At 42.4% G+C, this 27,332-nt stretch overlaps 1 protein-coding gene across 2 annotated transcripts in view; it reads left to right on the plus strand.

Annotated features, from left to right (window-relative positions):
* The window catches only part of SYNE2 (spectrin repeat containing, nuclear envelope 2), a 396,555-nt gene that overhangs the window by 273,133 nt on the left and 96,090 nt on the right, over window positions 1–27,332 (plus strand). For both annotated transcript variants that reach the window (XM_011961973.1, XM_011961974.1), the window contains exons 66-79: window positions 1,976–2,206; window positions 8,025–8,207; window positions 9,536–9,670; window positions 10,623–10,744; window positions 10,896–11,037; window positions 13,342–13,473; window positions 14,589–14,741; window positions 14,860–15,069; window positions 17,034–17,135; window positions 18,365–18,484; window positions 18,631–18,831; window positions 20,855–21,028; window positions 22,678–22,809; window positions 26,682–26,878. In XM_011961973.1, the coding sequence (XP_011817363.1) occupies window positions 1,976–2,206; window positions 8,025–8,207; window positions 9,536–9,670; window positions 10,623–10,744; window positions 10,896–11,037; window positions 13,342–13,473; window positions 14,589–14,741; window positions 14,860–15,069; window positions 17,034–17,135; window positions 18,365–18,484; window positions 18,631–18,831; window positions 20,855–21,028; window positions 22,678–22,809; window positions 26,682–26,878 (2,234 nt within the window). The remainder of the gene's footprint in view (window positions 1–1,975; window positions 2,207–8,024; window positions 8,208–9,535; window positions 9,671–10,622; window positions 10,745–10,895; window positions 11,038–13,341; window positions 13,474–14,588; window positions 14,742–14,859; window positions 15,070–17,033; window positions 17,136–18,364; window positions 18,485–18,630; window positions 18,832–20,854; window positions 21,029–22,677; window positions 22,810–26,681; window positions 26,879–27,332) is intronic.

Consider the following 27,332-nt stretch of genomic DNA (forward strand, 5'->3'; position numbering starts at 1 on the left):
AGGCGGGAGAATGGCGTGAACCTGGGAGGCGACGGAGCTTGCAGTGAGTGGAGATCGCACCACTGCGCTCCAGCCTGACAGACAGAGCGAGACTCCGTCTCAAAAAAAAAAAAAAAGGTCAGGATTAAAAAAGAAAATTAAAACAGGTGAATCCAAGCATAGACCTGACTATATATGAAGTTCAGAAAACGCACAACGCAAGGAAAAGTGTCCTTGAGAAGGTGATTCTTGAAGAAAATTATAATAATAGATTAACGAAGGCAGGGAAGAAATGGCATTTTGGCAGAAAACAGCAAATGTATGTGAAGATAATAGATGGTGAAAGGTAAAAAGTACAACCCAGAGACACTTGTGCCAGACCAGCTTTCGTAATAATCATCAGTGTGCATGAAAATGAACAGGATTCTCATGCCCGGCATGTGTTTGTCACCACCTACCAATTTTGTTCACTCTTTTACACTGAAAGTTCTATGTCTAAACAAAATTCCATAAACATCGGGGAATGTGCATTTGAGTTAGGGTATACATTTGCAATCAACTCCCATTCAAAGGTCGTCACTTGGCCAGAATTTCATTTTATTAACATGTTAACATGCTAACATGTTAACAGAGTCTTATAGAAAACCTTGCATCTTATCATAATCAGTAAAATATTTATTGAGACCAAAAAGTTTATACAGCAAAACACAAATCCTTATTCCTAAAGGAATTTCTCTAGAAGTATCAATGTTACTCTTTCCATATTCTGGGGAAGGATAGATAATACAGTGGGAAGTAAATACATCTCTGTATCAAATTATCTTTTGCCTCCAGGTTGAACATGCCTAATATGTAATTACTGGAATACGGCTGGGCGCAGTGGCTCAAGCCTGTAATCCCAGCACTTTGGGAGGCCGAGACGGGCAGATCATGAGGTCAGGAGATCGAGACCATCCTGGCTAACACAGTAAAACCCTGTCTCTCCAAAAAAAAAATATAACAACAACAACAAAAAAACTAGCCGGGCATCGTGGCGGGCGCCTGTAGTCCCAGCTACTCAGGAGGCTGAGGCAGGAGAATGGTGTAAACCCAGGAGGCGGAGCTTGCAGTGAGCTGAGATCCGGCCCCTGCACTCCAGCCTGGGCGACAGAGCAAGACTCTCAAAAAATAAAAATAAAAAATAAAAATAAATTACTGGACTACTTTCATTTGGTATCTGAGAGAAAATTTTCTGTTGAGTTGATAAACAGCCCAGTTATTTCAATGTAAAAGGAACACACCACACTTTCTTTATACTATGAGCATCTAGTCCTTAACTCAGTCATATTTGAGTATGCAGAAGGGGAAAGTATTGTAGGGATTCCCTCTGAGAAATAGAAAACGGTTACCAGGTTACTCTACTGAAGTTCATTACTTGACTCAAGTTGTTTTTATTAGGGAAAAGTTTAGATGAGTGATACCATGTATGTTTTTAAAAAGCTAAAATTTTTATAATCTAACTCTTTGAGAAGATGTTAAGTTAAAATTATGTGGTATATTTTATCGTATCCCTGCTGGGATGTAAAGATCGTGTTCTGTTTTGTTTTGTTTTTCTGTTTGAATAGAGTGTGCAGCAATGTAAGCATTGCTTAATCATGTGTCACGTAACGCTAAACACTGGCCAATTCCCTTAAATGTTTCAGACACACACACCCCGTCACTCACATTCTCACCTGTCTCCCGGGGCTCACCGGGTAGTGAACTGTGAGCCTTTTCGCGTCCTCTGTGCCCGGGAATACTGTACCTGTGTACTCGCAGATCGGCTGCTTGGAAACCTGTGGCACCAGGTCACGTGATTGTTGCTATGAGTGTGGAGGTGCATTTCTCTTTTCTTTCTTCCTTCTTCTGTCCTGATTTTATTTCTTTTAACTGGGGAAATGTTGCAGGTTCCCAGGTCTTTGTAGGCCCCAAGTCTGAAAACTTTGGACTCCCTGGCTTATCTTTGGATTTTTCTTAGGGCACCACACCTTCTATCGAGGCTGCCAATCTGGACTCTTGTGACGCGCAAGAAGGTTTGGAGCCCAGGGTGGAGAAAACTAGGCCGGAGCCCACAGAAGTCCTGCATGCCTGCAAGACCCAGGTGGCCGAGCTGGAGCTGTGGCTGCAACAAGCCAACGTGGCATTTGAGCCGGAAACATTAAACGCAGACATGCAGCAGGTGGTGGAACAGCAGCTGGTAGGGTGCCAGGTAAGACTGAGAAGTCAGAGTTCATGGTTTGCCTCTCCACCAATCATCTGCCAAGATTAGGTGAATTTCTCTTAAAGCGACACTGTTTTTCTTTCTGTTACTCTGACCCTTACATTTATCTTGGCCTCAACTTTTAGTTCTCAGGGTAATTCTTTGAAATGCTTTATGGAAACATCTTATTTGAGGGGATAGTAGTGGGTTAGAGTTCAGAATCTAGAGTCTGATCCAGCTCTGCTACATTAGCTGTGAATTTCGGGAAGTGAACTTCTCAGCCTTATTTTCCTTATATAACAGGTTATCTCATAGGATTTTTGTCAGGATTAAATAAAGTATTTAAAGTAGTGTCATAGGATTTAGATAAGGTATTTAAAGCAATGTCATAGGATATAAAGTTATCTCATAGGATTTTTGTCAGGATTAAATAAGGTGTATAAAGTATATAACAAGTGCTCAGTAAATGCTGCTATTTTATTGATTTTAATAAGTAATTAGAATATTCATTCATCAGAAATGAAACCAAAAGTTTTGATTTGCAATCTTTGCAGCCATTTTACTAGGAATGCCCTGGGTTTTGCTTGGGAGGGGCAGGGATATAAACTTCCTTGCCGCTAGTCACTCTGAGTAAAGCTTGCCATCTCAGCCCAAAGGTTGGGGTTTCTAATCCCTCCAGGGAGAGGCTAGAATGATGACATTGCAACAGCATAATCGAGTGTCACAAGAGCAGGGGCATGCGAGCTGCTTGCAAAGACCTGTCTCCCAGCTGCACTTAGGGAACCAGCCTTGTCTCTGCCATATGGGCTTGTCTGCCAGGGATGAAGACATCCTCTTGTCTCAGAGTACCAATATCACTAGCCCTGCCACAGGGAGCGTTTTCTGCTGTAGCCTGTTATGTTGTTGTGGGTAGCCTGCCTTTGGTCCACAGGTGTGCATTCTCCCCTTCTATGTAAGCCCACAGTCTTACAACATCCAGGAACCAGACAGACAGGCCAGCCTCCTTCTCTGTGCAGCTCAGCACCTCTGATCTCCAAAGTCAGTTCTTTTTTTTTTTTTTTTTCCAGGGTCTCACCCTGTCGCCCAAGCTGGAGTGCAGTGGAGCAATCATAGCTCATTGCAGCCTCGACTTCCTGGGCTCAGGTGATCCTCCCACCTCAGCCTCCCAGGTAGCTGGAACTACAGCTCTGCACCACCACACCCGGCTACTTTTTGTGTTTTTTTGTAGAGATGAGAGGTCTCGCTGTATTGCCCAGTCTGGTCTCGAACTCCTGGGCTCAAGTGATCCACCCAAAGTGCTGGATTACAGGTGTGAGCTATCATGCCCAGCCCAAAAGTCAGTTCTAAAAGGATAGGTTCACTCAGATACTGGCACTGCCGCTTGGCCTGGCTGATGAGGCCCAGGGGAGCCTGTGAATGCCATAGAGCGTCATATAGCACAGAGCAATGCTATGCTAAGCTCAACTCGAGGCAGTCCAGATTTTGAGTCCCACCCACTTAAGGCCATTCAGGATTGATTTGCCAGCTGATTATCTACTGACTGGGTAGACCCTATGCCAACTGCTTGATTGTCACCAGAATCCCATCTTCATTGCCACTTGTAGTGAGTTCAAGGATTTCCAGGCTGCTCAAGGAAAAGACGTGACTACCAGGTGGCAGGAGCCCCCAACAAGCTTTATTTGGGCAGCATTTTGGCAGGATTAGGATCGTGAGGGACAGGGAAGCTCTTTACTGCAGGAGACCTTCCAGAGGCGAAGGCATAGACTGGGGGTCGGACCACCACCCAGAGGCGGGGGAGGGCAAGGGAACTCCCCGGGGAGAGGAGAAACAGAGAGGGAACTTACGTGTCTAGCGATGTCTCAGCACAGTGGTCTCTGGGTCAGAGAGCACCAAAGGGCAGCAGAGGCTTGAGAATGTTTTATAGCCCAGGGTTAGTCTTGTCCATGGCTGGGAGATGTTGGGTGCAGTTTTCAGCAGTATACAAAGCAGACGGGCTCTAAATGGATTAAAAGACACTTATTTGGGCTGCGTTTAAAGCCGTCAAATGTGTAAAAATTTGAGTCTGGTGCTGGCACTATTTTGAACTTACTGCTTCTGACCTGCTTTAAAGAAAAACCACACGGGGCCAACATACAAGGGCATCTTTGGCTCGTTTATATAATATGACACAATAAAGTTATTATTGAAACATATAAAAACCTTAAAGTGGTCTGTAAAAACACAAAATTCCAGTGGAAAAATGGCCAAAGGACAGGAGCAAACAGTTCAGTCAAGATTATAGACCAGGCGTGGTGGCTCACGCCTGTAATCCCAGCACTTTGGGAGGCCATGGCGGGTGGATTGCTTGAGGCCAGGAGTTTGAGACCAGCCGGGGCAACATAGTTATACCTTGTCTCTACAAAATAATAAAAATGAATAAAAAAAAAAAAAACTAGCTGGGCATGGTGGTGTGTGTCTGTAGTCCCAGCTACCTGGGAGGCTGAGGCACGAGTTTCTCTTAAGTCCAAGAATTCAAGGCTGCAGTGAGCTATGATTGCACCAGTGCATTCCAGCCTGGGCGAGAGAGTAAGACACTGTCAAGAAAAGAAAGAGAGAAAGGAAAGAAGGGAGGGAGGGAGGATTATGCTTAGTAATTTAATATTTGAGGATTGTTTAATCTTGATTATTAAAGACAAAGTAGAACACCTATTGTTTCTACATTACATTAGAAAAAATTATATCATTCTGGAAATATAGATCCTCTAATGTCTGATAGTTCTATCTAATTGGCTCAATGTTTTGGGAGGTCAGGTGTCAACATATAAGCTGTTCATCTTCTTTGAGCTAAAAGTACCATTACTTTTTTTTTTTTGAGACGAAGTCTTGCTCTCGCCCAGGCTGGAGTGTAGTGGCACAATCTCGGCATACTGCAACTTCTGCCTCCTGGGTTCAAGTGATTCTCCTGCCTCAGCCTCCCAAGTAGCTAGGATTACAGGCATGCGCCACAGCACCTGGCTAATTTTTGTATTTTTAGTAGAAACAGGGTTTCCCCATTTTGACCAGGGTGATCTCGAACTCCTGACCTTAGGTGATCCACCTGCCTTGGCCTCCCAAAGTGCTGAGATTACAGGCATGAGCCACCATGCCTGGCCAGTACCATTACTTTTAATTTACCTTCTGAAAATAATCTAAATTGAGAAAAGTAATTATAGAAGCTTTGATTACAAAAGTGAAGAACTAGAAACAAAGGGGTAACGAGGGAAATTGGTAAGTGAATCATGGGATATCAACTTGTAACTGTTAAAATGAAAATCATGAAACATGGAGACAGATGAAAAAGTATGTAAATAGTTAAGTGGGAAAAACAGAGCATAAAATTATGCTACATTTTGTTTACAGCCACTGTACAATCTATGGGTAATACTGTTTAAACTTAGAAGAATCTATAGAGGATGTAAGTAGAGTCGTCCCACCTTTATCTGTGGGGACAGTGTTACAAGTCCCCCAGTGGATGCCTGAAACCGCGGATAGTACCAAACTCTGTGTATTATGTTTTTTCAGTCTGACAACTGAGATGGCTACAGATTGATTATCCCGTATCCCAAAATGCTTGGAACTAGAAGTATTTTGCATTTGGTTTTTTTGGGGGGGATTTTGGAATATTTGCATATACATAATGAGATACCTTGGAGAGAGGACCCAAGTCTAAACACTAAATTAATAAATTAATTTCTTTATTTATATTAGAGTTAACAGGGTCTTGCTCTGTTACCCAGGCTGGAGTGCAGTCGCATGATCATGGCTCACTGCAGCCTTGAACCGCTGGGCTCAGGCAATCCTCCTGCCCCAATCTCTGGAAGAGCTGGGACTACAGGCGTACACCACCATGCCAGGATAATTTTGTTTTTTGTAGACTCGGGGTCTCACTGTGTTGCCCAGGCTGGTCTCAAACTCCTGGCCTCAAGTGATCCTCCTGCCTTAGCCTCCCAAAGTGCTGGGATTACAGGTATGAGCCACCATGCTAGGCCTCAATTTATATTTTATCTATACCTCATACACATACTCTGAAGGTATTTTATATAATAACTTTAATAATTTTATGCACAAAACAAAGTTCAGTTGTGACCCATCACATGAGGTTGGGTGTGGAATTTTCCACTTCTGGCATGGTGCATTAAAAGTTTCAGATTTTGGAGCATTTTGGGATTTTGGATTTTCAGATTAGGGATACTCAACATCTTCTAAGTAACTAATGGGCAGAGTGGTAGAGTGTGGATATGCTGGACAAAGGGATGATTCACATCCTGGGTGGGATGGAGCAGGATGGTGTGCAATTTTATCATGCTGCTCAGAGGGTGCAAAATTTAAAATGTATGAATTATTTATTTCTGGAATTTTCCATTTAATATTTTTGAGCCATGATTGACTGCAGGTAACTGAAACCACAAAAAGTAAAAGCATGGATGAAGGGGCCTATTGTAGCTTGCTTGGATGAAGGAATTGTAAGATAAAAATTATTTGAAATTTTGTTTTAAGAATAGAGTTCTTCCTTAAGGAAAATTTGTAATTCCTTAAATTTGCTCAATGAATGAAGCTTGTTCTTAGTCATGCACTGAGTTTTAGTACAAATGATCATGGTGCTGGAATGTGAGTTTGTCTGTTGCTGTTGACTTGAGTGCCCAGCCAGTTGGCATGACCGAGCAGGCTGCTGAGCCCCAGGAGAGGGCAAACTTGATCTGTTGAGCAGGAATACAATGACCGAGACTTACTGGGAAACTTACTTCATCCAGCTGATGTATTTTTAGATTTGTGTGAATTGGCTGGTTGTATCAATAACTAAGTATTTCAGGTTCCAAATTATTTCTTCTGTGGTGTTCTGAGAGTTTGGAGGCTTATTTGGCTTGAGAAAGAGAAGGAAAAGAGCAAGGGAAATAATTTTCAAACAGTTACATAGAGTTCTTTTTTAAATTCCTACTCCACACTTGGATTGCAACATAAAAAATTAGGAAGGTAGGCGAGGCGTGGTGGCTCACGTCTGTGATCCCAGCACTTTGGGAGGCCTAAGTGGGCAGATCACGAGGTCAGGAATTCGAGACCAGCCTGGCCAACATGGCGAAACCCCCTCTCTACTAAAAATATGAAAAGTAGCCAGGTGTGGTGGCACATTCTTATAATCCCAGCTTCTCAGGAGGCTGAGGCAGGAGAATTACTTGAACCTGGGAGGCAGAGGTTGCAGTGAGCCAAGATCACACCACTGCACTCCATCCTGGGCGACAGAGTGAGACTCCGTCTTGGGGGAAAAAAAAAAAAAAGGATTAGGAAGGTAGGGGGAAAGTAAGAACATCAGCACTTTTTAAGCACAGATTGGTATCAAGCACTGGCCAAAGTACATGGATTTAATTCATTCACTCCTCATAATGACCCTAGGAGGTAAGTTCGGTTATTATCTTCATTTTACAGACTACTAGAGGCACACGCCTCTAAAGTAAGGTGCCTATGCTTACACATCTACTAAGTCGCAGGACTGGGATCTGAAACCGGATAGTCTGGTTCCAAGATCTGTGTTCTTAACCACCATCCTCTGCTGGATACATTCTGATGTGTTTTGTGAAGCGACTATAGAGTCATTTACTTAAATTATTTTACAGAGTGATATGTGTAATTGGGATTGGTTTGGTTGCATCCCTGCTGAAAAGCACAAGAATTCTGTGGAAGTTTTTTTTTTCCAGGGTGTCTTCCATCCTGTGTTTCTGGGGCTTAGGTAAAAAGAATAAGTCGTAACTTGTTTGCGAGAAGAATACTTCTTCAAGAACAACACTATGAATAATTAAATGCTTTTATTTCCTAGGCTATGCTAACAGAGATTGAGCACAAGGTTGCCTTTCTGTTAGAGACTTGCAAAGATCAGGGCCTGGGAGATAATGGAGCCACTCAACATGAGGCTGAAGCGCTTTCGCTGAAACTGAAAACAGTGAAGTGCAATTTAGAAAAAGTCCAGATGATGCTTCAGGAGAAGCACAGTGAAGATCAGGTAAAAAATGACTATCTATAGACTTGATTCATCTTGATATACATCTTGATATACATATGTGGCAGACCCGCCAGAAGAGAACTCTGGTTGGAAGTGATGAACCAGCTACAGAGAAACTGTACTAAGTGTGAAAGAATTCCACACATTAACACTGTAGATGAGTACACTGGCTTGTTATTTTTATTTCATTCTACTTTGCAGTTTTCCTATCTAGGTTGTTGTTGGTGATGGTGGTGGTTTGGTTTGTGTTGGTTTAATGTGGCTGAGTATTCTTGCTGGCAGTGAGGTCTAGTGTAAGGCTTCGTCATAAAAGAAGGATGTATTATAAAGGAATGTTGTGACTCTAATTGACTGGAAAACAAAGCTTTCATAGATGTGACTAAAATTTGACATCAGAAACATAAACCTCTTTCCAGGATACTTTGTTATTGATTTGCAAATATTTATATATACTAATCAAAGTATCATATAGCTAAGGTGTTCTCATGATTTTTAAAAGCACTCAGTGTTTATAAATGCAAATGTGCATCTTATGAGTAGATCTTACATAAGATTTGCGTGTGCTTATGAGTGGTTCCTACTTATGAGATTTATGTTCACAGAAATAAGACTGGCTGCATATACATAGGCTATGTGGGTCCCCTTTCATCCTCATATGTTCTCTCTTTTTAAAAAAATGTATTTTAGCCATAGGGGAAATTTGGATTTATAATACTATTTCTCTTTTTGATACCTTTTTATTTGGTATTTGTTCTTAAGAAAAAAGGCAATACATTTTCTTGCTTTTAGTAATTCATTGGATGAATTAGCTTGAAGAAGTAAGATGATGACTTCACCAAATGTAGTAGTTTTTGAAGTTGTTATAAAATAAGTACATTAAATCATAGTAGGCCGGGCGTGGTGGCTCACTCCTGTAATCCCAGTACTTTGGGAGAATGAGGCAGGCAGATCACCTGAGGTCAGGAGTTTGAGACCAGTCTGGCCAACATGGTGAAACCTTGTCTCTACTAAAAATACAAAAATTAGCTGGGTGTGGTGGGTACACCTGCAATCACAGCTACTTGGGAGGCTGAGGCAGGAGAATCCCTTGAACCCGAGAGGCGGAGGTTGCAGTGATGCAAGATCACACCCTTGCACCCCAGCCTGGGCAACAAGTGTGAAACTCCATCTCAAAAAACAAAAAATTATGGTGTATAATTATAGCAAATAACAAAATACCATCGTTTGTTTCATATAGAATTTTTCTATGTGGTCCCATTATTAGAATTGAGATAAAGGGGAGTTTGTTTTTAAAAATAAATAGCCTGCCATTATGAAATATTTTGCAGCATCCTACCATTCTAAAGAAATCCTCAGAGCCAGAGCATCCAAAAGCTCTCCAACCAGTTAACCTTTCTGAATTGGAATCCATTGTAACTGAAAGGCCACTATTCAGCAGACAAAAAGATTTCCAGCAGCAACAGGTAATTCTAGCCCCCAACAGTTGTAGGGACAAGAATATAACTTTTTAACCAGGCAAGGTGGTGCAAACCTACAGTCCTAGCTACTTGGGAGGCTGAGGTGGGAGGATCATCTGTGGCCAGGTGTTGGAGACCAGCCTGGGCAACATAGTGAGACCCTGTTTCAAAAACAAACAAAAAAAAGCCCGGACACAGTCGCTCATGCCTGTAATCCCAGCACTTTGGGAGGCTGAGGCAGGTGGATCATTTGAGGTCAGGAGTTCAAAACCAGCCTGGACAATATGGTGAAACCCTATCTCTACTAAAAATACAAAAAAATGAGCCAGACGTGGTGGTGCGTACCACCTGATCCAGCTACTCAGGAAGCTGAAGCACGAGAATCACTTGAATCCAGGAGGCAGAGGTTGCAATGAGCTGAGATCACACCACTGTACTCCAGCCTGGGGTGACAGTGTGAGAGCTGTCTCAAAAAAAAAAAAAAGCTTTCTATATGGAATTTCTGCAAAGTGTGGCATGTGGGTGTTTGTGTGTGTGCAGAAACTGAGAGTTTTCAGCATTTACCATAGCACCTGCTTTGCTTTCAGCTGCTAACATTGGGGACACCATAACTTTGCTCCTTTATTAACTTGCATCTTATATCAACTTGCATCTTATATCAGCTGTCTTCAGGGTGAACTTCTGTAGTTGCAGCTCTGCTTTGCCTGTGTTTTCAAAATGTGTTTGTGTGTCTTTGATGATTTTCCATGTATGCAGTTTAAATAACAGCTATTGTGTGAATATTTTAAATAGGTTTTTGGGAAGTGAGAGTTTATAAGAACAGGGATGCAAGAAAGAGACATAGTAATTAATGATTTAGGAACTGACTCAAAATTAGATTTATCTCAGCAGAGGAAACTATTGGGTACTAATTGAAAAACTTGATGGATTGGACCATTGGAATTTCATTCAGTTACAGGTTCTGGAGTTAAAACCAATGGAACAGAAAGATTTCATCAAATTCATAGAATTTAATGCTAAGAAAATGTGGCCCCAGTATTGCCAACACGGTGAAGATACAGCTCAGGAATCATCTGCAAGGTAAAACATTTAAAAATAGAGTTGGACATTCAGTGATTTTATGACTGGGAGAATTAAGAGTGTTTCTTTTAAAAATTGCTCATAGAACTGTGAATGTATGTAAAATTTTTAGTGTTGATAATTCTCTTCACCTTTTGTTCTTCTTCAAAAGCAACCAGGCATCCAGCCCCGAAAATGACGTTCCAGACTCAATCTTGTCACGCCAGGGCCAAAATGGAGATAAGTGGCAATATCTGCATCACAAACTCTCATCAAAAATAAAGCTCCCACTCCTTCAGCTTGTGGAGCCTCAGGTCAGTCTGCATCTACATGGTGTAAATAGCCTGTTTGTCTTTGAAAATCCAACAGGCATTCATTAAATAAACATGTATATTCTGCAAAAAGCAAAGTTGCCAAGTGAGTTTTTCACTTGGCTGACACATTTTCTTGATCTTGGAAACATGCATTAGGGACCCCTCCTTTGTGCTTCTGTAGCACCCAGGGCTTCCCTCATCAGAGCTTTTATTACACTATTCACCTGTTTATTTATAGTCTGTATTCCCCATTACATGGGGAAGAAAGACAGATCATGTCTGCCTGGTTAGCATTTGAGTGCCAAGCACAGTACCTAGGACATCATAGACTCTCAGTTACTGTTTGTTGAATGAATAAATGAATGAATATATGTTTTAAGAAACACTTTAAAAACTATACAGTGCTATATGAGTGTCATTCATTCATCAGAAAATTCTTTGGAATCTACCATGTGCCAACCCCTGTGCCAATGGCACTGGCCAATTGGTGTTCCCTCTGATTGGCCCTCCTTATCACTGCCGTCACAGGCTCTATCAGGGTGGCTTGCTGTGTCAGCTACTGCTGCCTCTCTCTAGACAGGGAGCAGGTGAGCAAAACAGCCCCACTGCGTACAAAGCAGGCTTCTGCCTTCTACCACACACTCACATTGCCTGGGCAAAGGTTACCCATGATTTCCCAATTCCCCAGTCTGATAGGAACTTCTCAGCCATCCTCTTTCCTCCTAAGGACCTTACTTAACTAATTAAAGTTGAATCAAACTCATCAGTTGGCCTTTAGCCTTGGTTTCTCCATATTACACTGTAACGTGTACATAGGTCTCTTGCAAAGAGAACTTCACTCATTGTTAGTTCTTTCCCCAAGCAGAGTCATCTACCACCTCACCCTGTTTCATTTTATTTGTTAGCTTTTCAATTTGAGGAAGAAGCTAAGTCTGAATCATTCAGCCTTCTGAAATCACAGCTCATTTTCAGTAGTTATTTAACTTTTCAATAACAAATAAAGATGCAAATCCATCCCTTAGAAGAGACTTGAATTCTATTCTAACAGTTGGCTGTGTCAAAAGTAAACTGGTAAATAAACAGCTAACCCTGTAGCATGAATGTTGTTATTACTACATGGAAGGATTAATGGTTTCACGCACACACACCACCTTTTTTTGTTTTTTTTTTTAAAAGACAGAGTCTCAGCCGAGTGCAGTGGATCACCTGAGGTCAGGAGTTTGAGACCAGCCTGGTCAACATGGTGAAACCCTGTCTCTACTAAAAATATAAAAATGAGCCAGCCATGGTGGTGGGCACCTGTAATCTCAGCTACTTGGGAGGCTGAGGCAGGAAAATTGCTGGAACTCGGGTGGCAGAGGTTGCAGTGAGCTGAGATTGCGCCATTGCATTCCAACCCTGGCAACAACAGCGAGACTCTGTCTCAAAGAAAAAAGAAACAAGTTCTCGCTGTTACCCAGGGTGGAGTGCAGTGGCATGACCAAAACTCATTGTAACTTTGAACTCCTGGGCTCAAATGATCCCCCTGCCTCAGCCTTCCAAGTGACTAGGACTACTGGTGTGCAACACCATGACCAGCCACTTAAAAATTTTTTTTATAATTTTTTTTTTTTTTGGTAGAGAAAGTGTCTTGTTATATTGTATAGGCTGGTCTTGAACTCCCTTGAACTCCTGGCCTCAAGGGATCCTTCCACCTCTATTTCCCAAAGTACTGGGATTATAGGCATAAGCCACTGAGCCTGGCCTTTCCTCTCATTTTGATATCTAAATGAACCCTCAAGTATCTAAATATAACTAGTCATGACTTTTCAAAGCTGTCCAAGATATTAAAACTTGATTTAATTATTTTTTCTTATAAATGACAAGACAGACAAAAATGCTCACCAAGAAAATGACTCAGAAGACAGCATGCTAAGGCATCTTTTTCTGTTTAAATTAACATCAGCAGGCTGGACATGTTGGCTCATGCCTGTAATCCCAGCACTCTGGGAGGCTGAGGCAGGTGGATCACCTGAGGTCACGAGTTCGAGAATAGCCTGGCTAACATAGCAAAGCCCTTTCGCCTACTAAAAATATGAAAGTCAGCCGGGCGTGGTGGCAGATCCCTATTATCCCAGCTACTCAGGAGGCTGAGGTAGGAGAATCACTTGAACATGGGAGACAGGTTGCAGTGAGTTGAGATCATGCCACTGCACTCCAGCCTGGGCGACAGAGCAAGACTCCATCTCGAAAATAAAAAAATTAATTAATTAACATCAGCAGGGTCTAAAACTGTCACTAATAGGGTTTCCCTTTGTCAAATAGGTTTCCACAAATATGGGTGTTCTACCCAGTGTGAGTATGTATAACTTTAGATACCCAACAACTGAAGAACTGAAAACCTACACCACCCAACTTGAAGACCTGCGCCAAGAAGCAAGTAACCTTCAGACACAGGTAGAAGCTGCACACAATGTATTTTCCTCATTGCAGTAATATAAACAGAGAAAGGAGATACCATCATTGTGACTTGGTCATAATTGTCATCACAGAACAAATCATAGAACACACAATGGAATGGGTCCTAGGATTGCAAATAGAATTGGTCTTGCTTGCGAACTCTAATAAATTTTGTAGTGGTTTCCTAGGGACTGTGTGCAAAGGATTCTGAGTCCAAGATCAGCAGGAAAGAGGATCATGATTGATGAGTTCTGTCTGCAGTGGTGATCTGGGATTGGAAGGGTGAGGGAGGAGAGTAGGGAGGGAGTATAGGCATGGTTTTCAACGCTGAGCAGACTTAACACTGAGGTAATGCTTGCTAGGTTATGTGCGGTGTCCATCAGAGAAGACAGTAGGAGACGGCCCAAGCTGGAGTGCTGACTAGCTATGGCATGCCCCTAAACTACTTGGAACTGTTCAAGAATTCAGGGTAGCTGTGGGTAAAGTAAAAGAGGTGACCCTAGCAGCTTATGCTAAAACAGATCTGTGGCTCCCAGACTCACCAGGCCCAATGCACGACACTGGGGACGTGCTTGGAGTCATACACCTAAGCCTTGATTCTCACAATCGGCTCATAAATGACATTTTCCCATTCCTCTGCAGGCTGTTCCTGTCTTTAAGACACTGTACCCACTCTTTGTAATCAACCGCTTCAGGCTTCTCTGTTTTGACTTCTTTTCCTTCTCCAGGCTATACTTGATTTCATTAACCGCTTTCTCCTACATTGGAATGTGGAGGGTGGGAAACAGTGGTAAAGGAGACAGTGTAATTTATCTGGGACCGCACTTTCACCTGGATCACCCTGCTAAGGGATCCTTCATCTTATGACCTTTTAGTCCCGTTCAGTACTCAAATAACTACCTAACGTTGAGCTTCTTAAACTCGTTTTTCTCCAAGTTTAACATTGTGAGTTTATTTATTTGTTCTGCTACCTAGTTCACAAAGTGTTTGAAGCAACTTATTAGAAAAGAAGCATAACATAAATCGTAAACTCTAATGGAAACTAGGCAAAATATAGGTCTAGGAAGGCAAAGGTATCCTGATTTTCTTTTTCTTTTTTCCTCTTGATTCAGGAAAATATGACAGAAGAAGCATATATCCATTTGGATAAAAAATTGTTTGAACTATTCCTGACCCTTAGTCAGTGCCTCAGCAGTGTGGAGGAGATGCTGGAGATGCCCAGACTTTACAGGGAGTATGGTTCTGGCCGGCAGGTGCACTGCGAGGTAGGGCACTTCTCACGAACCCATGTGTTGGCCATTACAACAGCCCCGTGAGTTAAGCCTGAGTGGAAGCCTCTTGAAGTCAGAGCTCATTCATTGTATTCCTTCCTCTCCACTTCAGACACTGGCTCTTGAGTTGAAGAAACTTTATTTAGCACTGAGTGACAAGAAGGGTGATCTTTTGAAAGCCATAACTTGGCCTGGCAAGAACACCAACTTGCTCCTTGAATGTTTTGACAACCTTCAAGTCTGCCTGGAGCACACTCAGGCTGCAGCTGTCTATAGAAGCAAGGCCCTAAAAGCTGGCCTTGATTACAACTGCAGTTACCAGGTATGATTCCGAGCACACAGCCTATTTTAGCACTGTTTTAAGTTACAGCATGGACCCCTAATGCCTATTAATTCCTATCCCTGGTGACATTTGTTAATAAGAATTACTAAGGGAAATGATGAGACTCTTCTGTTTGTTGCTCATGGTTGGAGATCATTTGAAATTGAAGCCCTGGCTGGGTGCAGTGGCTCATGCCTGTAATCCTAGCACTTTGGGAGAGACCGAGGCAGGCAGATCACCTGAGGTCCGGAGATTGAGACCATCCTGGCCAACATGGTGAAACCTCGTCTCTATTGAAAATACAAAAATTAGCCGGGCATGGTGGTGTGTGCCTGTAATCCCAGATATTTGGGAGGCTGAGGCAGGAGAATTGCTTGAACCTGAGAGGCGGAGGTTGCAGTGAGCTGAGATCACGCCACTGCACTCCAGCCTGGGCAGCAGAGCGAGACTCCATCTCAAGAAAACAGAAAGTGAAGCCCTTTCTGAAGTCTTGGCTGAGCGCAATAACTCATGCCTGTAATCCCAGCACTTGGGAGGCCTAGGTAGGTGGATTGCTTGAGCCCAGGAGTTCGAGACCAGCTTCGGCATCATAGATCCCATCTCAAAAAAAGAAAAAAGTAAAAAAAAAAAGATAAAAATAGAGTCTTGAGTATGAATTTGTTGGGATGAGCTAACATAATGTTTAATTTCTTGTATTACATTTAGCCATTTAACAATTAAAATGGGGGGGTGGCATTTGTATTTGTTTTTCTAGGCTAGAGGGAGCCATTAACGCTTTTGAGGTAAGGAATGACAATCCATGTATGTTTCAGGTAGATTCCTCCAGCAGTTGTCTAAAGTGAATTGGAGAGGGAGAGACTCCAGGCAGGTAGAAGAGTTAGGAAGCTACTAAAATTATCTAATGAAAAAGAAATGAAACCCAATACTATTTATGAATGAGGCTTGCCCATAAAAATCAAGCCTGAATCTGACCAAGCTTCTAGAATCCAAGTAAAACAGACACAAGAAAAGAAGAACAGGTTAAAGAGCACACTGGGAGTGTAGTGTGCCAAATCCAGCCTGTGGGAAACTGTACTGAACAAATGACCCATTTTTTCACACACACACACATTCAAGAAACAAAAAAGAAAGGTGGTCAGGGATTCTGCAGATTCAGAGAGATCTAAGATGTACTTACCCATCATGACATATGCACCTCATTTGGATCCTCATTGAAATAAATCAGAAAGAAAAATTATAGGCAATTAAGGATCTATGAATCCTATCTGGGTGGTTAAATCATACTAAGGAATTGTTATTGATGGCAGGGGAGGAATATATTGGAGTATTTTTAAAGAGAAGGATGGGATCTTTTTTTTTTTTTTTTTGAGACGGAGTCTTGCTCTGTCGCCCGGGCTGGAGTGCAGTGGCCGGATCTCAGCTCACTGCAAGCTCCGCCTCCCGGGTTCATGCCATTCTCCTGCCTCAGCCTCCCGAGTAGCTGGGACTACAGGCACCCGCCACCTCGCCCGGCTAGTTTTTGTATTTTTAGTAGAGACGGGGTTTCACCGTGTTAGCCAGGATGGTCTCGATCTCCTGACCTCATGATCTGCCCGTCTCGGCCTCCCAAAGTGCTGGGATTACAGGCTTGAGCCACCGCGCCCGGCCACGGGATCTTTATCTTTTAGAAATATGTACTGAAACATATACTGATGAAATGACTTGAGACCTGGGATTTGCTTCCAAATAGCCTGAAGGAAAGGAGATTAGGTACAGTTGAGAGCTGGAGGGAGGATGTAGAGGGAAGAAGGTCAGCCATGAATCAATAATTGTTGAAGTTTAATGATGATACAATGGGGATTTCTCTATTTTTGTATTTGTTTGAAATTTCTAATGTCACAAAAATTACAAAAAACCAACTAAATATAAAAAAAGATAACGAAGGCCTAAATGAGATTGCTCAGTTTCCTGCATTTATCTTACAGAATGAAATAAAGAGATTATATGATCAGCTCATTAAGAGTAAGACATCTTTACAACAGTCTTTGAATGAAATCAGTGGCCAGAGTATTGCTGAACAGCTTCAGGTAATCAAGTCAAAATAATCCAGACTGACTGAACTTTGAACCACAGAGCTTTGCGTTTAAGCCGTGCTTCTGAGCTACTTTCCTTTGTGAGCAGCAGCAAGACTTAAGTACATAAATAAAAAGTGAAAACTATTTATCTTGACCTTTTAAAAACATCTCTTAATTTTCTGAAGCACGATGTATTAAAACAACGGGAGACCATTTTCACTTATCAACCATGACAAAATGTGTATGTCCACTGTTGGTAAGGATATTGGTAAATGAAACCCTCATCGTCTTGCCAGGGGAGTCCTGGGGATCCTTTGTCTGTATATCAGAATTTTAAACATAAATACTCTCTCTTCCAGCAATCATTTGACTTCATTTATTTAGCAAATATTAATTGAGGATCCACTATGTTCAGGCACTGTTTGAGGTGCTGAACTTGTACTCCTAAGGATATAAGATAAGTGCATAGAGATAAATATTTTGGCCAGGTGTGGTTGCTCACGCCTATAATCCCAGCACCTTGGCAGTCTGAGGCAGGTGGATCACTTGAGGCCAGGAGTTCGAGACCAGCATGGCCAACATGGTGAACCCTATCTCTATTAAAAATACAAAAATTAGCCAGGTGCGGTGGCACACGGCTGTGGTCCCAGCTACTCAGGAGGCTGAGGTGTGATCATTGCTTGAGTCTGGGAGGCAGAGGTTGCAGTGAACTGAACTGAGATTGTGCCACTGCACTCCAGCTTGGGTGACAGAGCCAGACCTTTGTCTCTAAACAAATAAATAAATAAATAAGTCATAAATATTTAAGGATGGACCCAGCAGCTCCGCTTGAATTAAAAACTGTGAATAACCTAAAAGTCCATTGAGAGCTGACTGATACAAAAGCAGGGTACACCCTTACCAATAGCATGCTGTGTGTCTGTTTCAAAGGAGCTAGATGTGTGTATACTGATGTGAAGAGATGCTGAAGAGCTGGTGAGTGAGGAATGCTAACCACAGGACAGAGTGCTGTGGTGCAGTTCATTGAGTTTAAGGATATGCGCGTATACCCCTACTGGTATGGAGCATGTTAGGAACTGGGGACCTCTGGGAAGATTGTTAAGGAGAGGTGAGGGAGCAGGAACTGGGCTTTTCATTTTTCCCTTCATCCCTTTCTGTACTGTTTAATTCTTTTTAGATGACTATGTGTACTTTTCTGACGTATTGAAGGGTTTTCTTTTCTTGTATTGTCTCTCACTTAGAAAGCAGATGGATATACAGTGGAGCTGGAGAACGCTGAGAGCCGAGTGGTCAAACTACGAGATGAAGGGGAGAGGCTTTATTTACCTTACGTTTTACTCCAGGAGGTTTACAAATTAGAGGTATGCCTGAGCAGAAAACATTGACTCAGCACTGTGATTGTGAGGAGTCACATTCTTTTCTTTCACCAACAGAGTTTAGATTTGTCTTTCAGTTATTGCCCCGGTTGGATGAAAATGCATTTGTGCACCTGCTCTTCTCTTTTCAGGATGTACTTGACAGTATGTGGGGAATGCTAAGAGCCAGGTACACAGAACTCAGCAGCCCTTTCATCACTGAGAGCCAGCAAGATGCTTTGTTGCAAGGCATGGTAGAACTGGTGAAGATTGGGAAGGAAAAGCTTGCTCATGACCACTTAAAACAAACCAAAAGTAAAGTGGCGTTACAGGCTCAACTAGAAAATCACAAGGTGAGACAGACACATGGGTCGGATGTCCCCTTCAGAGACTAAAATCTTAAGGTATTTCTGAATGTGAACAGAAAGGATCCATTTTTCTTCTTTGTTGAAATTTAAGCTATTCCTCCTTCTAATAAACATCTATTAGAATGCTTAATGTGTACCAGGAACCCTGGTACATGCTGGGAATTTGGGCTATGAGTAAAAGCAGACACAGTTCCTTATATACATGGAGCTTTCACCTGATTGAGAAGATAGACATTTATCAACAAGTCTTCAAACAAATTAAATTGAGGATACACTCTGTGAGAGCATTTAATAGCAGAAGGTGACTTAGGAAAGTTAGAAAAGGCTTTCCTGGCCTTGCACGGTGGCTTATGCCTGTAATCCCAGAACTTTGGGAGGCCAAGGCGGGTGGATCACCTGAGGTCAGGAGTTCGAGACCAGCCTGGCCAAAATGGTGAAACCCCATCTCTACCAAAAATACAAAAATTAGCTGGGCATGGTGGCAGGTGCCTGTAATCCCAGCTACTCAGGAGGCTGAGGCAGGAGAATCACTTGAACTCAGGAGGCAGAGGTTGCAGTGAGCTGAGATCACACCCCTGCACTGCAGCCTGGGCGACACAGAAAAAAAAAAAAAAAAAGAAGAAGAAGAAGAAAAGACTTTTCCTGAGAACTAGAATCAAAAGGAAGGTGTATTCTTATGTAGTATAAGACTATAATAAATCTTTTCATTTTCAAAATTCATTTCATTAAACGAAAACCTCTTGATCACCAGCTAAAGATAAAGAGTAATCTAGGTGCTGGTAATTAAAAATATGTAAGACAGTTCCTACCTGAGGTAAGCTTACGGTCTAGCATTTGGAAGGTAGAGCTTAGTCTAAGAAAAGATGAAAGGTAAATATTGTATGAAGGATGGAGGGAAGAGGAGAAAATAATATTGATTATCTACAGTGTGTCAGGCCCCTTGCTAGATGCTTTTGTAAACGTCTCTATGTATATGTCATTTTCAAGGCTTAGGAGAAGGGATTCACATGATTAACAGAGGGGTCCCTACAGACAGCTAGAGGAGGCAGTAAATGGAGAAGAACCAGGTGAAATAAAGCCTTCCTCTTGAAAAGTTCTTGAAGTTCAAATACAAATACAGGAAGCTTTATGTCCAGGATAAATCAGCAAATCTCCTTTGTTTAGTCATTTTCTTGAGTCGAAGTTAAAGCCAAGGTTAAGGCGCCCTGTCTTTTGAATATGTGGGCTGCTTGAGTTTGCACGTCTGTCCATCCAACTTGTCTTGAAATTCATCAGCCACAGTGGCATCTGTTTTTTGGTTTTTTTGTTTGTTTGTTTTTGTTTTTTTAAGAGACAGGGTCTCTGTTTTCCAGGCTGAAGTGCAGTGGTGTAATCATAGCCCATTGTAGCCTCGAAATCCTGGTCTCAAACAATCCTCTCACCTCAGCCTCCTGAGTAGCTGGGACTATAGATGTGTGCCACCACACCTAACCGGCATCTATCTTTTTGTAGCATTTAGACTCAAAGCAACTGATTTAGAAAGCTCTATCTGGAAATTGAAATTGACAAAAATGTTTGCCGTTTAACATGGATTATTTAGTGGAAAATAACACTTAAGGATAATACTTCTTTATAATTCATTGAAGTTCCACCAGTGTTCAAAAACTAAGAGTTTTTTTTTTTTTTTTTTTGAGAGGGAGTCTCGCTCTGTCGCCCAGGCTGGAGTGCAGTGGCAGTGGCATGATCTCAGCTCACTGCAACCTCCGCCTCCTGGGTTCAAATGATTCTCCTGCCTCAGTCTCTCAAATGACTGGGATGATGGGCATTCACCACCATGCCCAGCTAATTTTTGTATTATTGGTAGAGATGGGGTTTCGCCATGCTGGCCAGGCTGGTCAATTTGACTCTACATGGATGTCCTGGGATTTTGGATTTAAAACAAAAATAACTGGATATAAAGTTGAAGTGACTTGGTTTTTAAGATTTTCACAATTTCAAAATAAATATTAAAACTTTCTCCATCTCATAGATTTTTTTCCAGAAGCTTGTTGCTGACATGTTGTTGATCCAAGCATACTCTGCCAAAGTATTTCCTTCTTTATTGCAAAAGAGAGAGACATTTTGGGCAGAACAAGTAACAGAAGTTAAAATACTAGAAGAAAAGTCACGCCAACGTGGTATGAAGCTACAGAGTTTGTTGCAGGTATTTGGGTTATGTAAACGTTGTACTGAAGCTGGGAATTCCTGGTTTTCCATCACCACCCCGGGTGTTGAGAAGAAGTATCTAGTTATCATTAAGCTATAGTTAAATGGAAGCCTGACAGTGAGGAATGTGGAATGTGGACCCCTGCTCAGGTTCTGAGGCCACTCCCTGAAGGAAAGGTTGGCTGGGATTTCTCATACATAGGTTTGGGATGGTACTGCGTCTCTCTGCCTTTTAGGTTCATGTATGAATAAGCAAAACGATAAGCACTTTGAGACCTTGAATGAGATCATTTGGGTGAAACAGTTACTGGTTTAGAAACTGTACTTCTTCAAGAGAACAGGCCCAGATGTTCTAAAATGGGTAATGGCAATCTTGTCTAAATTCAAAGAAAAAAAAATAAGCATGCATAAAGCTCCTTCTCAGTTTTGAGGCATTCCCCTCACAGCGTTTCATAGCCAATGTTAGTATTTAAAGGAAATAAAGAAAAAAGGAAGGAGGCTGGGCGCGGTGGCTCACACCTGTAATCCCAGCACTTTGGGAGGCCGAGGGGGGCGGATCACGAGGTCAGGAGATTGAGACCGTCCTGGCTAACACGGTGAAACCCTGTCTGTACTACAAATACAAAAAATTAGCTGGGCGTGGTGGCGGGCACCTGTAGTCCCAGCCACTCAGGAGGCTGAGGGAGGAGAATGGCATGAACCCGGGAGGCGGAGCTGGCAGTGAGCTGAGATCGTGCCACTACTCCAGCGTGGGTGACAGCGTTGGGTGACAGAGTGAGACTCCGTCTCAAAAAAACAAAAAGAAGGAAGGAAATGTTTAACTTGATAATGTAATATGGTGTTATTTTTTGCTAACAAAATTTATTTTCTAGTTAGTGTGTCAAGTTGATATTTCTAATATGTCATGGTATTTTTTTAAAAAGACTCCACGGACCCAGTGAGTGTTCTATAAAAGCTAAGTGAGCCACTATGTGAATAGATATAGAAATGAGTGAGGTGGTTATTTTTCTAACAGATGATGTTTGGAGTCAGTAACTCAGCTTTGTGGTATGTTGGGATCCTGGGGGTGGGCGTCTGTGAAAACGGGGCAAGCTAAAAGATGACAAGACTAGGGCTAAGGCAGTTGTCCTCCCCTGATGAAGTGTAAGCCTGTACTCCTCAGAGACACCCTGAGCAGATCTATGCTTCAAGTGGCATGGGGGTTTGGTGGGCGTGGCCTTGGGCTTTGAGAGCAAGAGCAGCCTAATAAGAGCTTCTGTTGAATAAGGGTCTAAAATTTAGCTCTTTCCCTTTCCTAGTAAGAGAAAGGCTCTCTTGTGGCTCTGAGGTCTCTACAGAGTTGCTAAGAGTATCACTTTAACTTCATTGTATTACTCCTTTAGTCATGTTGCCCAGTTTGACAAGACAAGCATAAAACACTAAATGCCAACTGAGATTCTTTTTAAACCTTATCCTCAAAGGCAATGGAATTCTTTTCCATTCGATGTTGAGCGCTTAGCAGAGTGGGTTACGTCTCTGACACACCTGGAATCTGTGCTTTAATTTTGTATAGTCTTGGTGTTCATTTTTGTTTGGTGATGAATTGTGTTGTTATCTGGAACCAATCTAGTAAAGGCTTCCACTGATTTTATGTCCTTGATTCTCTAGAAATGGGAAGAATTTGATGAAAACTATGCATCTCTTGAAAAGGACCTGGAAATTCTTATATCTACATTGCCCTCTGTGAGTTTGGTGGAAGAGACAGAGGAAAGATTAGTGGAAAGGATTTCGTTTTACCAGGTATTTTTCTTCCATTTAAGTTATCAAAGGCATGTCCATAGCACTTTGTGTTTTACATTTGTTTTGACTAAGTGGCTTGATTTTGAAGGTTTGAATTGAAACAAAACGTTCATCATATAGCTCACTGTTGAATGTATTCAGGGAGACTGCAGATTTGAATGTGAACTCCTCGGCATAACCACAAGTCTGGCATGGGGGAGAGGACCTTCTCTGAGTCGTGGCTCCATCACTTATCACTTCTGTGACCTTGCTGTCCCTAAGCCTCAGTTTTTTAATCTGTGGAACGTAGATAATCGAGCCAATTCCACCTGTCTCTGGAAGTGAATGCCAATGAACTACTAGTATGGAAATGAGCTGAAGAATGGAAAGAACTTTGTCACCTTCGGCCTCTAAACATATATTTAGTTTTATTCCTACAGTGAAGTCCTGAGTAGGTGTAGCCCATGAGACAGACAATAATCTTACCTGCCACCAGCATTATAAAAACATCCCAGGCCGGATGCAGTGGCGCACACCTGTAATCCCAGCACTTTGGGAGGCCAAAGCGGGTGGATTGCCTGAGCTCAGGAGTTTGAGACCAGCCTGGACAAAATGGTGAAATGCTGTCTCTACTGAAATACAAAAATAATAATAATAAATAAATAAATTAGCTGGGTGTGGCAATGTGTGCCTGTAATCCCAGTTTCTTGGGAGGCTGAGGTAAGAGAATTGCTTAAACCCGGGAGGTGGAGGTTGCAGTGAGCCAAGATCACGCCATTGCACTCCAGCCTGGGCGACAGAGCGAGACTCCATCTCAAAACAAAAAAAAACAAAAAAAGACCCTCAAACGTTTAAACTTTTTGTGTGTAACTTTTTGTATTATTGTCATCAGTCTCTGTGTCTCTAATTTTGGTGCCAAAGAAAGGATAAAACCTTAAAATGGTTTTCAAGTGGCATTGAGAACATGACTAACAAGATAAAAACAGGTTTTAAGTCTTCTCACCAGGAACTTAAAATTCCTAGTTTTAACTTTAGAGTATATGCCGTCAGAATCTGAGTTGTGCGGCTAGAGGCAGTTATCAAATATCAACTTTAAAACTTCAAAAGCACATTTATCGCCTGAATGAACTAGGTGGAAAATGAAAGCAGGAAATACTTCCAGGGCTCTCTCTTCCATGGAGATATTTTAGCCTCTATAAGGAACATTTTCCAGAGGCTGGGACACTGTATTTATACTCCCTAGATGTCTGGAAAGCTACAGTTGGTCTCATTGCCACCTTATTAATTACATTGAGCCTAACTCTAAGGTGAATCTGGGTCCTCTGGGGTGGGTGGGAGTGGGGGTGGTGGGAGTACTGTTTAGCTCTTTGTTAGTCTAGGGATACCGAAGGTAGCATCTAAACAGCTGAAAGAATGCAGTTGAGAACAATATTTTAAGGCTTATTATTTTAAGCAACAGCCTAATATTAGCCAAAGTAATATGAGTATGATTGTTTTCTCCAAAAGTGACCATAAATATTAAAAAGAAAAAAATTGTTCTAAGATTTTAAATAAATTTGCCAGACTAAAGAAGACATATCTCATAAAGCCCATCTCACATATGGACTTCATAGGCTGTTCTCAGTTCAGAGTCAAGGAAAGGTTTGTGTGAGTCTGACAGATGTCATCATCTTGATCAGCCGTCGTCTGTGGGGCGTGGAACCTAGGGGTCAGTTGTGTGGCCTTTGAAGTCAAACAAACGTGTGTTCAAATGCTGGTTCGGCCTAGTTACTCGTGCACAGACTGTCTCCATGCATATAATCGGTGAATTAGGGTGGGCATGGTGGCTCACGCCTGTAATCCTAGCACGTTAGGGGGCCGAGGTGGGTGGATAATCTGAGGTCAGGAGACCAGCCTGGCCAATATGGTAAAACCCCATCTCTACTAAAAATACAAGAATTAGCTGGGCATGGTGGCACGTGCCTATAATCCCAGCTACTCAGGAGGCTTAGGCAGGAGAATCGCTGGAACCCAGGAGGCAGAGGCTGCATGCAGTGAGCCGAGATCACGCCACCGCACTACAGCCTGGGTGACAGAGCGAGACTTCATCTCAAAAAAAACAAAAAGGGGGGTGGTGAATTAAGAGATGTTTTAAGATGAAGAATCTAGCATTTCACTTAGAAAATTAAACTGATTCTTTTTTCTTTTAATACAGATGTTTGGTATTTCATTCTAGCCCACACAGGCTCAGACACGGGGAGGGGATTACAAATGGGAGTGGTGGAAAGGGCCATGGAAGTGGAATTTTTTGGTAATTTTTTAAAAGGCTTAACTTAATTTGAAAATAGCAAACCTTCTGTTTTGATAATAATTTATTTTTTAAGATTAAACAGGTGTCAGGATAAATGGCATTAGATGAATCCAGCTGTGTTAGGTAATTACCTTTAGATAGACTTCAGATAATTTCATTTTTCTTTCCATGGAGTTGGATTAATGATATGCTATTTTAATTTATTTTTCTAAAGTTTTCTTCCTTTCTGTCTACTGAATCTTTATATTCAGTAGAAGACTCTGGAAATGAGTTTTCTGCCTAGTATTTGCATCTCATGGATAATAGAGAAATACTATTTTATTTATCCTGTTCTTATCTAAGTCACCATCTGAAGTGCTTCCCGGGGCAGAACAGAAATAAGGAACACCTGGTGGCTCTGCAATCAGAGGGGTGGTGGGGACTGAGCTGAGGGAAAAAGGGAGTAGGCTCTCCTAGAGCTGGCAGCTGCTGCTCAGTTATGGCCACCCTTTGCCACATGAGATGCAGACCAACAATTGCTAGGTCTTCCAGTTTTCCCAGAGACACTGGCAATCCTGATTATTATGTAAGATTTCCTGGTTTTTCTTTCTTTTTTTTTTTGAGACAAGAGTCTCGCAGTGTCGTCCAGGCTGGAGTGCAGTGGCACAATCTCGGCTCACTGCAAGCTCCGCCTCCTGGGTTCACACCATTCTCCTGCCTCAGCCTCTGAGTAGCTGGGACTACAGGCACCTGCCATCACGCCCGGCTAATTTTTTGCATTTTTAGTAGAGACAGGGTTTCACTGTGTTAGCCAGGATGGTCTCAATCTCCTGACCTCGTGATCCGCCCCCGTCAGCCTCCCAAAGTGCTGGGATTACAGGTGTGAGCCACCGCACCTGGCCTAGATTTCCTGATTTTTCAAACTGATCTTAAGGTCACACAAAACCTGTCTGTGAGCCCAGCGTGGCCTAAAGCGTGCCAGCTTGGTTTTTGTTTGTATGCAATAAGTCTATAAAGTTGATTTGGTTTATCTTTTGGGTTTTTTTTCTTTTTTTGAGACAGTCTCGCTCTGTCACTCGGGCTGGAGTGCAGTGGCACAATCTCAGCTCACCACAGCCTCCACCTCCTGGGTGGGTTCCAGCAATTCTCCTGCCTCAGCCTCCTGACTAGCTGGGATTACAGGTGCAGGCCACCAAGTCCTGCCTCAGCCTCCCAAGTAACTGGGATTACAGGCATGCGCCACCACGCCTAGCTAATTTTTTGTATTTTTAGTGGAGAGGAGGTTTCACCATGTTGGTCAGGCTGGTCTCAAACTGCTGACCTCAGGTGGTCCACCCACCTCAGCCTCCCAAAGTGCTGGGGTTACAGGCGTGAGCTAGTGCGCCCAGCCAGTAAGTCTACAGAGTTGAATCTGTGCTCTAGAAATGCAAGATTGGACACCTATCATGAAAGGTGACCAATAAACCATTAATCATGCATCTAGTCCGACTATAGTCTTGAAGGTTGGGAAAGTGTTACTGTTTCATCAGTAGACACAAATGTCAGTTTTGAATGCAGTATTTGTGAATAGCTTGCCAGACTTTATTTTCTAAATAATTCATTTTATGACTTTACTTTTTATTAGCAAATAAAAAGAAACATTGGTGGAAAACACGCCCGGCTTTACCAAACTCTGAACGAAGGCAAACAGTTGGTGGCGTCTGTGAGCTGTCCTGAATTAGAGAGCCAGATCGCAAAACTGGAAGAGCAGTGGTTGTCCCTGAACAAGAAAATTGACCATGAGCTCCACAGGCTGCAAGCACTTCTCAAGCATCTGCTCAGGTCTGCCTTTTTGGGGGTGGACTGGCTTCACATTGTTCTGTGGAGAAAGACCTCAGGGATTCTGTAGTCAACTAAATTTTACCTGCAACCCGCCTTATGCTGTTTTCTCTTGGGCAGTCTAAAGCAGTTGGGGCCCTCTTCTGGGCTAAACACGATGTAGAATCTCTGATGGTTTGCTAGACACAGCATAACATGTAGTCAGTTTGCTGTGATCGTTTTTTCTTTTCTTTTTTGTTTTTAAGGAGGCAGGGTCTTGCCCTGTCACCCAGGCTGGAGTGCATAGAGTGCAGTAGCACAATCATAGCTCACTGCAACCTTGAACTCCAGGGCTCAAGCGATCCTCCTGCCTCAGCCTCCCAAGTTGGTGTGACTACAGGCATAGGCCACCATGCCTGGCTAATTTTTTATAGCTCTGTAAAATTTTATACCTCTATAAAATTTTTTGTGGCCGGGC

Source organism: Colobus angolensis, unplaced genomic scaffold, assembly GCF_000951035.1.
Source record: "Colobus angolensis palliatus isolate OR3802 unplaced genomic scaffold, Cang.pa_1.0 Scaffold57, whole genome shotgun sequence".
Classification (NCBI taxonomy): domain Eukaryota; kingdom Metazoa; phylum Chordata; class Mammalia; order Primates; family Cercopithecidae; genus Colobus; species Colobus angolensis.